Source organism: Nyctereutes procyonoides, unplaced genomic scaffold, assembly GCF_905146905.1.
Source record: "Nyctereutes procyonoides isolate TBG_1078 unplaced genomic scaffold, NYPRO_anot_genome, whole genome shotgun sequence".
NCBI classification, from domain to species: domain Eukaryota; kingdom Metazoa; phylum Chordata; class Mammalia; order Carnivora; family Canidae; genus Nyctereutes; species Nyctereutes procyonoides.
This window is the reverse complement of record NW_026575147.1, coordinates 9,387,456-9,399,696: the sequence shown is the minus strand read 5'-3', so window position 1 is coordinate 9,399,696 and position 12,241 is coordinate 9,387,456. Positions and strand designations below refer to the sequence as shown.

General features: G+C 37.1%; 1 protein-coding gene across 6 annotated transcripts in view; it reads left to right on the top strand.

Annotated features, from left to right (window-relative positions):
- The window catches only part of ALMS1 (ALMS1 centrosome and basal body associated protein), a 222,472-nt gene that overhangs the window by 158,436 nt on the left and 51,795 nt on the right, over positions 1-12,241 (top strand). For all 6 annotated transcript variants that reach the window (XM_055312267.1, XM_055312271.1, XM_055312268.1 and 3 more), the window contains 2 exons: positions 119-253; positions 3,403-3,573. In XM_055312267.1, the coding sequence (XP_055168242.1) occupies positions 119-253; positions 3,403-3,573 (306 nt within the window). The remainder of the gene's footprint in view (positions 1-118; positions 254-3,402; positions 3,574-12,241) is intronic.

Sequence of the window (12,241 nt, the reverse complement as noted above, 5' to 3'; positions counted from 1 at the left end):
ACATAAAAAAGAAGTTTGGGGGTTTGTTTGGACCATGTTTTTTGAGGTAAAGGTTAGTTGCCTATTGTGTAGGTTGTCTTCTCCTTCTCTGTGGAATTACATGATGCCATTATTCCAGATGCCCAAGTTCAGGTTTCCATCACTGAAGATGAGAACCTCTCAGACAAAAACCAGAAAAAGGAAATCTACACTAAAAAGGCAGTGACTAAGGCTGCCCAGCCTGAAGAAGAATCTTTGCAGAAAGCCTCTAAAGGTAACTGAACTGGACTGTGTATTATTTTTTTTTCTGGCTTTCTAAAATGAGTATAAACAGAAAAGTATTCTCTGTTCTTTACTATTTTCAACCTTTGTCTTGCTCATATAAGAAATAGAATATAGTTGTAATTTTATTGGTAGGGATTGGCAGGTAAAATTAACATGTTTAAAGCTCTTTAAGACATTTCTGGAGAACTTTGTGATTATGATACACAAGTTAATCTCATTGCCAGAAATTCACATAACAGACTTCCCTGATTAAAAAAAAAAAAAAAGAAGACTTTACTGATAAAATTTACTTCTTAAGTACCTATGTAGTTAACTTCAGTGGGATTATGCTGATTAAAAATGCCTATAATAGCATGTTAAAGTTAAGATTTGTTTTGGCTCTGAGAGATGAAAACAAAAACAAAATAACACTGGCTTAAAGAAGTCAGGAAATTATTTCTCTTTTTGTAAAAATCCAGATGTGGACTCCAGCGTGTCAAGGAACAAAGCTCTTACTCTTCTGTTGCTCTAACATTTTTATCCTCCATTCTCATGCAGTCACCATCAGGCCTGTATTCCAGCCAACAGAAAGGAAGACTGGGAAAGAAAAAAGTATATTCCAAAAGTTACATGTACCATTCCCCTTCCACTGTATTGGACAGTCTTAGTCATACGTCAACACCAGCCTGTGATATAATCTCTATTCTGGTAACCATATGCCCAATGAAGTCAAGGTTCTTTCTTTCTTTTTTTTTTTTTTATACAGAAAAAATACAGAATCTTCATTTTTCACATGTGAAAGAAAGAATCTGTTCATTCTGACAGCTTTAACAGGCTTGGCCACCCAGTGGGTTATACACACTCTTAGGAAGGGTATTGGAGTGAAGTTGTCACTTTCCCCCATCAGACCCCGGCTTCATTTTCCACAAGGATGCCTTATTCAGAACAGCTTGTGGGGTGGCTGCAATTGAATCTCACCTCCAGACTATGAAACCAGCATTGTTAGCACAAGTTTTATGGCTTCTTTCATTTCAGAATGTCATGTTTACTGAAGTGAAACTTTTCAAGTAGGAAGGCCAAAGTACTTACTGCCTGCTCAGTAAAACAAAACAAAACGAAAACCACTCTGTAGTGCTCTAGATTGCAGGCAGGCAGTCAGTAGTAAGATAAGTGTCAGTAGCCTGTTCCTGACAGATTATACAGCAGCTGTGGCTCAGAGATTTTTCTCCGTGCAAGATTTTTTTTTTTTAAGAATTTATTATTTTTTTCAAATCATCTCTATACCCAGTGTGCAGCTGGGACTTGCAACCCTGAGATCAAGAGTCACATGCTCTACTGACTGAGCCAGCCAGGCACCCCGCCCTGTAAGGTTCAAAATATTGAAAGATTCAAAGTTTGGCAGCTAGTTGGTTTTGATAAGTTTGCTATGATCTAGGGGTATTTGGGCACTTCTTTGAGAATCAGCCTTTAGCTAGGGTTATGCTTCAGCTGTCTTGAAAAGAAGTCCCTGTCTCCCTCTCATACAAAGTCAAGGAATAGGAATACAACCCAGGATAATTTTTATACATCTCTTGGTAAGTGCTTACCTCAAAAGGAGGCTTCCCAACTAGAAATTTATGGCAAAGAACCCCAAGGCTCCAGAGCATCTCAGCACACATTCAGCCTTTAATCATCTCAGGGGGGCAAATAATCCAGAGTGCTACAGTAGGTAGTTTGGGAAGATGAGGACGTATACCAACTACCCAAAATCTGTAATCTTAAACTCTCTAATTGACTCAAGGAACAGGTTCACTGGCTCAATGTCTCCATGGTTAACTTTCTTTGAATGAAAGTAAGACAAGGCATTTGCCAGTCCTATGACATAAGAGTAGCAGTCTTCTCGTCAAAATGAGAGTTTGTGAAGTTCTCCATAGACAGGTCCAAGGGGTGCATATTCTAGAATTAAGTAAACTGGTAGCATCATAGTAGTAGCCATACAGACTGAAAATATTTGGATATTTAAGGTGGGATTGGGTTTCTACTTCTCTTCTCAGCTAATGCTTACCTCTTACTTTCTCCAGTTGAGCCTTAAGTAATATTTTAAGAGCCAGGATAAACTTGCTTTGTTTTTCTCTCCCCAAATAAACATTATTAAAATTTATTTTACCCAGCAGCCAACCAATTAAAATCTTCCAAAGCCCATTGTTTTTTTAATTCTTCATTTCTCTGTTTGATACCAGTTCCTTTTCAGAACTTCTTCTAAGGGATGATGGCTAAGGCTGCTCTTTGGGGTATTATTCAGTGATCTAGGGACACTGGTTGCCTACCATTACCTCTGCTTCAGATTCTGAACCAATTAATGGCTGGAAACAAGATTTTGTGCTCATGAAGGGAGGCATTTGAAGGACACAAGATCTCCTTGATCTGTCCACTCTATTGTCAGAGTTTTACTTTAGAAGCTAGAATAAGGGATTTCAGAGGACAGCTGGTAGTCCCTGACACAATTGTAAATAGAAACATTTTGGAGTATAATTAGCCACTTCTCTTTTTTTGTGTATTGCTTTTTTTCACAAGTTATGTTGTATTCTGGGCAACACTTCAAAATTTTACCCCCCTTTTTGCTGTTACTAAATGAATGTTCTAGAAACAGACTATGTTAATCTCATAATCAGAAAGTTTTCATTACCCTTAAGAATAAATTCTGAACTCTTTTAGCACAGTCTTTCCAAATAATAAAATCAGCTCCCAAACAGCTTTTTAGGCACCTCTTTTCCTTATATATTCTTTACTCAAATAAACCATATATTTGCTCTGTTTCTTAGATGTTCAGTTGCTTTCCTGACTTTCTTGTTTTCATATATAGTTATCTTCGCCTAAATTGCCTTTCTCTTTGTCTCACTGTGTATCCCAGCTTAGCTAACTTCTAACATCCAGATCAGTTGTTTCTTTACCCTGGAGTTCTTTCATGATCCTCCTAACTAGAAGTAGTTTCTCCCTTTTTGAGTACATATACTTCCATCATCTGTCTTTCTCTTATGCTGTAATTCTTTTATTTTCTATACCATCGTTATCGTCAATACCAGTTACAGTGCCTTCTTACATATTAGATGCTTGAGAGGTTTTTAAAAATATTTTTTGTCAAGCTTCTATCTGGATACTGTGTTAATTTACCCCTCTTAGGTTCCAGCGATGCTGCTGTTGCAGAGCACTCAGCTCGACTACAAGACGTAAAGCTTGAAAGTCTGCCAGACACTAAAGCCATTAAACAGAAAGAGGAGATCCTTAATGAGAGGACATTTCCTAAGGAAGCCTGGAAAGAAGATAAGGAATCCTTGCAGATAGATATTGCAGGTAATGGGATTGGGGTGTAAGGGGAAGGAGAGGAGTTTGAGGGGGATTGGGGTGTCGGGGGAAGGGAAGAAGAGTATGAGGGGGGAGTGACAGAGAATAAGAGAGAGACAGGGCCTGTGTGTGTGTGTGTGTTTCCATTTTATTATTTATTTAAAGATTTATTTATTTGAGAGAGAGAATGGGAGCAGGGGGAGGGGCAGAGGGAGAAGGAAAGAGAATCCTCAAGCAGATTCCCTCCTGAGAATGGAGTCCAATGTGAGATTCAATTTAAGGACTGAGATCCTTAAATGCTGAGATCATGACCTGAGCTGAAATCTAGAGTCAGGTGCTCAACTGACTGAGCCACACAGGCACCCCTCATTTTATTCTGATAATAACATTGCCTCATAATTTAGAGTTTCACTCCTCCTCTTCTTCTAATTCTTCTTCTTCTTCTTCTTCTTCTCCTTCTCCTTCTCCTTTTCTTCTTCTTCTTCTGTATCACTTCATTATATAAAATAATTGTTACTTCTGGGGAAAGGTATTATAAATTTAGAAATAGGATTACAAATAAATACTTCAGGCCAGCTCCCATGGCTCAGCAATTTAGTGCTGCCTTCAGCCCAGGGCGTGATCCTGGAGACCCGGGATCCGGTCCCACGTCAGGCTCCCTGAATGGAGCCTTCTCCCTCTGCCTGTGTCTTTGCCTCTCTCTCTCTCTCTCTCTCTCTCTCTCCCCTTTCTGTGTATTCTCATGAATAAATAAAATCTTAAAAAAAAATAAATACTTCAGGCTGGCAGTAATAGAAGTATCATGTTTCAGTACTGAAACGGGGGAAAACCTAAAATTTGAAGGCATTACAGAAGACTGTAGTAAAGACAGAAAGAGCCACAATACAAACATTTTAAAAATTATAGTAAAAGAGTTGAGATTAGATCTGTTTATGTTTACCCATGGCCCCATATTTCTAACATGAAAGAACATATAGAACATAAGTCATTACTACCTAGCTGCCAAACTTTACCTCTTAGAGGAAGATAAAATATACCCAGATAAGGAAAGAAAGGAGTCAAGGCGTTAATCTATCCATATTGTATTTTGAAAATAGTCCAGATGCAGTTACTCACATCAAGATTAATAGATAAGTTAACGTATAAATGATTTTCCACAGGGTGCCAAGACTACACAGTGGGGAAAGTAGAGTCTCTTCAACAAATGGTGTTAGAAAACTGGATATCCACATGCAAAGAAATGAAGTCGAACCCTTACTTTTTACCATATATAAAACTTAACTCAAAAATGGATCAAAGATCCAAATATAAGAGCTAAATCTAAAACTCTTAGAAGGAAACAAGGGAAAAGTTTCATGACATTGGATTTGGCAAGGATTTCTTGGATATGACACCAAAAGCATAGGCAACAAAAGCAAAAATAAATAAATTATATTACTCAGAATTAAAAACTGCATTAAAGGGGCAGCCCCGGTGGCCCAGCGGTTTAGCACCATCTTCGGCCTGGGGTGTGATCCTGGAGACCCGGGATCAAGTCCTGCATCAGGCTCCCTGCATGGAGCCTGCTTCTCCCTCTGCCTGTGTCTCTGCCTCGCTCTCTCTCTCTCTCTGTCATGAATAAATAAATAAAATCTTAAAAAAAAAAACTGCATTAAAGGACACAACAGGGTGAAAAGGTAATGATAATTGGTTAATATCCAGACCATATATGGAACTTCCATAATTTAGCAGCAAAGAAACCCAGTTTAAAAATGGGCAAAGGAGGGATCCCTGGGTGGCGCAGCGGTTTGGCGCCTGCCTTTGGCCCAGGGTGCGATCCTGGAGACCCGGGATCGAATCCCACGTCAGGCTCCCAGTGCATGGAGCCTGCTTCTCCCTCTGCCTGTGTCTCTGCCTCTCTCTCTCTCTCTCTCTCTCTCTCTCTCTCTCTCTGTAACTATCATAAGTAAATAAAAATTATTTTTAAAAAATGGGCAAAGGAAAAAAAAGAAAAAGAAAAAAAAATGGGCAAAGGAAAAAAAAGAAAAAGAAAAAAAAATGGGCAAAGGACTTGAATAGACAGTTCTCCTAAGAAGATATATGAATAGCCAACAAGCATATGAAAAGATGCTTGAAATCACTAATCATCAGAGAAAGGCAAATCACAAACCATAATGAGATATCACTTCACACTAATTGGGATATGAACAAAAAGAATAGAAAGTAACAATTGTCCCAATGATGCAGAGAAACTGGAACCCTTGTGCACTGTTGGTATGAATATAAAATGTTGTAGCCATTATGGAAAATAGTATCAAGATTCCTCAAAGAATTACAAATAGAATTACCATGATTCAGCAATCCCAGTTCTGGGTATATATCCAAAATAATTCAAGGCAGTATCTTAGAGAGATCTCCATTCTCATGTTCATCACAGCATTATTTACACTTAATCCAATTCCGGAAACAGCCCATATGTCCATCAACAGATGAATGGTTAAAGAAAATGTGGTACATACATCCAAAAAATATTATGTAATCTTGAAAATGAAGACAATCCTGTCACATGCTGCAATATAGATAAACTCAAGGACATTGTGCTAAGTGAAATAAGCCAACACAAAAGGACAATACTGTATATCTCACTTATATGAAGTACCTAAAGTAGTTAGAATTATAGAAATGTAGAAAATTATTTGCCCATGGTTGGTAGAGAGGAGGCAGGAAGAATTGGTGTTTAGTTGATATGGAGTGTTAATATTGCAATATGAAGATGTTCTAAAGATCTACTGCACAACAATGTGAATATACTTAACACTACTGAACTGTATACTTAAAAATGATTAAGATGGTAAATGTTATATATTTTACCACAATAAAAGAAATGTATAAGATGGAAAAACAGAATTACAACTCTGCAGTGGGTAGTGTAGGAGACATAACTTGGAAAAGAAAAGTAGAACTATAATCTGTAAAAGCATATTCTGGAAGACAAGAAATTTTTTCCTACATGTTATACACTATAAATAATTATAGAAAATGTGAAACGTGTTAAAGTTTAGATAATAGGGCAGCCCTGGTGGCCCAGCAGTTTAGCACCGTCTTCAGCCGGGGTGTGATCCTGGAGACCCAGGATCGAGTCCCAGGTCAGGCTCCCTGCATGGAGCCTGCTTCTCCCTCTGCCTGTGTCTCTGCCTCTCTCTCTCTCTCTCTCTCTCTCTCTCTCTCTCCCTGTGTCTGTCATGAATAAATAATAAATAAATAATCTTTTTAAAAAAAGTTTAGATAATAAGAGGTAAGAAGATTTAGGGGATCAGAGAACAAATTGAAGGAAAAGAATTGTAAAAAGAAAAAGGAGGGGCAGCCCGGGTGGCTCAGCGGTTTAGCGCCACCTTCAGTCCAGGACCTGATCCTGGAGACCCGGAATGGAGTTCCCACGTCGGGCTCCCTGCATGGAGCCTGCTTCTCCCTCTGCCTGTGTCTCTGCCTCTCTCTTTCTCTGTGTATCTCATGAATAAATAAATAAAATCTTAAAAAAAGAAAAGAAAGAAAAGAAAAAGGAGATGGAGGCTATTAGAAAAAATAATTTGGGGATCCCTGGGTGACTCAGCGGTTTAGTGCCTACCTTTGGCCCAGGGTGAGATCCTGGAGACCGGGGATCAAGTCCCACATCAGGCTCCCTACATGGAGCCTGCTTCTCCCTCTGCCTGTGTCTCTGCTTCTCTCTTTCTCTCTGTCTTTCATGAATGAATATATAAATAAAATATTTAAAAAATAATAATAATTTGACGAATGACTGGAAATCTAGCACAATGATATCTGTTAGTGTCTCCAAAGAAGATAACAAAAATAATAAGATATACAAGGAAGACTGAACCTACAATTTAAAAGGACAAACTTAGGGATGCCAGAGTGTCTCAGCAGTTGAGCATCTGCCTTTGGCTCTGGACATGATCCCAGAGTCCTGGGATCAAGTCCCACATCGGGCTCCCCAGGGGGAGTCTGCTTCTCCCTCTGCCTGTGTTTTGACGCTCTCTCTGTGTCTCTCATGAATAAAAAATAAAATCTTTTAAAAAATAAAAATTTTAAAAATAATAAAAGGATATACCTAGTCCTAGAGAAAAATGTATATGGTAATAATCAACACCAAGACATATGTTGGTAATAGTAGTGAACGTCAAAGAAAAAGGGTACATTGTACAGGCATCCACACAGAAAAAGCAAGGCAAAAAGACAAAAAGAAAAATCAGCAAGGAGACAGGCAGAAGAAAGGCAGGCTGAAAGATGTATAAGTGAACTATTTTCATCTTTAAAAATAAATCAAGAAATACATGGTAAGTTACAGTATATAAGATTATAGAAGTTATTTCTAAAACTATAAAACATCTAAAATATTTAGAAAAATGGAGTAACAAGAGAGTAAAGGAAGGAGAAAAGAAAAAAGTAAATTTGTAAAAGAAGAAAAAATACCATAAAATAGAGAATGGAGAGCATGTAAGACTACATACACGTTGGAGTGCCTGGGTGGCTCAGTCGGTTGGTTAAATCTCCAGCCTTTGATCTCAGCTGATTTCTTGATCTCACAGTTCTGAGTTTAAGCCCCACATTGGATTCTGCTCTGGGGGTGGAGCCTATTAGAAGAAAACAAAACAAAAAGAGTATATATATTTATGGGATAAATTCATCTATTAAAATAATCTCAGATTAGGTTAAAAAACAGACTTGGTTCCATGCTATATAGCAAACACATTAAAAACAAAATGACTCAGAATGGTTGAAAATAAAAGGAAAACTATAGACATCTCAAAAACAAATTTAGAAACATGATATTAATATAGACAACACCCAAAGTGTTGGAATCAAGGAGGAATATTTTTAAACTGATTTGCAATCCATAATGAGGCTACACTACATATATCTTTAACCATGAAATAGCATAAAAATATAAAATGAAAAGGTGCTTAAGAAGGGAGAGGGAACTTTGCTTGGGGGTAGAGGAATTCAGATCAGACCATAAACTAACAAAACTCTAGAGAATCTTCAAGGAGAAATGGACAATACAGAGTAAGAGAGAGGTTGAATACACATGCTATGTCATGAGAGATCATAGAAATGAAATTTTTTATAAAAAGCATAGTTAAAAGTACATGTGGGAATAATGCAAATAATGAGGTTCATCTAATAGATATGTATAAATGTATGCTTTAAAAATATTTTTTTTAAGATTTTATTTATTCACAAGAGACACAGAGAGAGGGATCCCTGGGTGGCGCAGCGGTTTGGCGCCTGCCTTTGGCCCAGGGCGCGATCCTGGAGACCCGGGATCAAATCCCACGTCAGGCTCCCGGTGCATGGAGCCTGCTTCTCCCTCTGCCTGTGTCTCTGCCTCTCTCTCTCTCTCTCTGTATGACTATCGTAAATAAAAAAAAATAAAAAAATATAAAAAAATTAAAAAAAAAGAGAGACACAGAGAGAGAGGAAGAGACATAGGCAGAGGGAAAAGCAGGGTCCAAGCAGGGAGCCCGATGTGGGATTTAATCCTGGATCCCAGCATCACGCCCTGAGCGAAAGGCAGACGCTCAACCTCTGAGCCACTCAGGCATCCCAAAAAAATCTTTAAATAAAACTTTTGAAAGCCTATAGAACATTCTTAAAGAGCTTTACTGATATATAGTGCACATACTATACAATTCACTTATTTCAAGTGTACAAGTCAATGGTTTTTACCCTAGTCATAGGTATATACAACCATCAACACTTTGGATTTTAGAATGTTTTCATCACCTCAAGTACAAACCCTGTAACCTTAGCTATCACCTTTGTACCCCCTCATTAATCCCCACTGATCTACTTTGTCTCTATACATTTCTCTTTCTGGACCTTAAATAATTAATTACATGGAATCATATAAAATGTGGACTTTTGTGACTGGCTTCTATTAACTCAGCATGATGTTTTCAGGTTCAGATAAGTTTTAACGTGTATCAATACTTTATTCATTTTAATGGCTGAATAATATTCCATTGTATGTATATGCTACATTTTGTCTATCCATTTGCCCATTAATGGACATTTGGGTGGTTTTTACCTTTTGGCTATTATGAATAATGCTTCTATATAAATATTCATATACAAGTTTTTATGTGGACATATGTTTTCATTTGTATATACCTAGTAGTTGAATTGCTGGGTTATGTGATAACTTTAAATTTCATCATTTAAAGAACTCTCAGACTCTGTTTGCCAAGGTGCTGCATTATTTTACATTTCCCACTAGCAGTGTATGAGAATTCTAGTTTCTCAACAACCTTGATAACATTTCTTATTATCTGACTTTTTAAAAATTTCTTTTTACTTTTAAGAAAAAAATTATTAATTTATTTGAGAGAGAGAGAGCACCTGAGCACATGGGGAGGGGGGGCAGAGGGAAAGGGAGAGAGAGAATCTCATGCTGAGTGTGGAGCCAGACTCAAGACCTCATCCCATGTCCCTGAGATCGAGACCTGAGCTGAAACGAAGAGTTGAATGCTTACCCAACTGTGCCACCCAGGGGCCCCCTGACTTTTTGATTGTACCTATTCTAGTGGGTATCAACTGGTATATCATTTGGCTATTGATTTGTATTTCCTTCATGACTAATGATGTTGAACATCTTTTGCTTATTGGTCAGTTATACATCTTCCTTTGAGAAATATCTATTCAGAACCTATTCAGATTTTAATTTGTGTTATTTCTCTTTTTATTGAGTTCTAAGTGTTATTTGTATAAAAAGATACATTTTTCTGTCAAAGTTGATTTTCAAACGTGTGGGTTGTCTTTTCACTTTCTTAATGATATCCTTTAAACTGGAAAAGTTTTTAATTTTAATGAAGTCTATCTCTTTTTTTTCTTTTGTTGCTCATGTTCTTGGTGTCATGCCTAACATCTTTTGCCGAATCCAGGGTCATGATTATCCCTGTGTTTTCTTCTAAAAGCTTTATAGTTTTAGTTTTACTTTTAGGTCTTTGATCCATTTTGAGTTAACTTTTGTATATGGTGCAGGGTAAGGGTCTAATTTAATTCTTTCCCACGTGGTTATCCTGTTGTTTCAGCACCATTTATTAAAAAGAATTCTTTCTTCATTAAATGGGCTTGGCATCCTTACAAAAATCAGTTGACCAGATTATTATCAGATGAATGATTTATTTCTGGGCTTTCAATTCTGTTCCATTGATCTATATGTCTATCCCTATGTCAGTGCCGCACAGTCTTGATAAAAAGCTTTGTAGTAAGATTTGAAATTAGGAAGTATGAGTCTTCCAACTTTGTCTTATTTTTCAGAATTATGTTGGCTATTTTGTTCCCTTAAAATTCCGTAAGAATTTTGGAAGCAGCTTGGCAGTTTCTACAGAGGTATCAACTAGGATTCTGGTAGGGATTGTGTTGAATCTGTGATCATTTTGGGAATTGTTGCCTTTTAAACAATGTTAAGTCTTCCAATCCATAAACATGGATGTTTTCCATTTATATAGATCCTTAATTTCTTTCCATAATGTTTCAATAGTTTTCAGAATAGAAGTTTTTTGTACTCCTTTTGTTAAGTTTCTTCCTAAGTAATTTTGTTTGATGCTGTGGTGAATGGAATGGTTTTCTTAATTTGTTTTTTTTTTTTGTTAACTGCAGGTGTATAACAATATAATTGACTTATAAATATTTACCTTTTATCCTGCAACCATGGTGAACTCATTTTAATAGTTCTCATATAAATGTTTTATGTAGGGGAAGCCTAGGTAGCTTAGCGGTTTAGCGCCACCTTCAGCCCAGGGCGTGATCCTGAAGACCCAAGATCAAGTCCCATGTCAAGCTCCCTGCATGGGAGAACCTCTGCCTGTGTCTGTCTGTCTGTCTCCTCTCTCTCTCTCTCTCTCTCTCTCTCTCTCTCTGTGTGTGTCTCTCATGAATAAATAAATAAAATCTTAATAAATAAATAAATAAATGTTTTATGTATTCTTTAGGGCTTTCTAGATACAAGATCTTGTCACCTGCAAACGTAGTTTTACTTCTTCCTCTGCAGTCTGCATGCCTTTCTTTTTTTTTTTTTTTTTAGATTACTTTGGCTAGCACCTCCAGTACCATGTTGAATAGCAGTGGCAAGAGTGGACATTCTAGTATGTTCCTGTATAGGGAACAGACATTCTGTCTTTAAACATGAGTATGGTTTTAGCTGTGGGTTTTTCATAGATGCCCTTTATCAAATTGAGAAAGTTCCCCTCTATTCTTCGTTTGTTGAGTATTTTTATCAAGAAAGAGATCAGGGCGGAGAGGGTTGGATTTTGTTAAATGTTTTTTCTGTGTCTTTTGAGATGATCAAGTGAGTTTTGTGTTTTATTCTTTTGATTGATTTCTGGATATTGAACCAACCTTGTATTTGTGGGATAAATCTCACTTGACAAAAGTGTATAATATTTTTTATATGTTGCTAGATTTTAGTTTGCTGGTGTTTTGTTGAGGCTTTTTGTGTTCAAATTCATGAGAGATATCAGTCTATAGTTTTCTTGTGATGTCTTTGTTGGGTTTTATTATAATGGTAACACTGGCCTCATAAAATGAATTGGGAAATTTTCCCTTTATGTTTTGGAAAAACTTGTGAAAAATTAGTTTTAATTCTTTAAATGTTTGGTAGAATTCAAGGGTGAAACTGTCTGGGCCTGGACTTTCC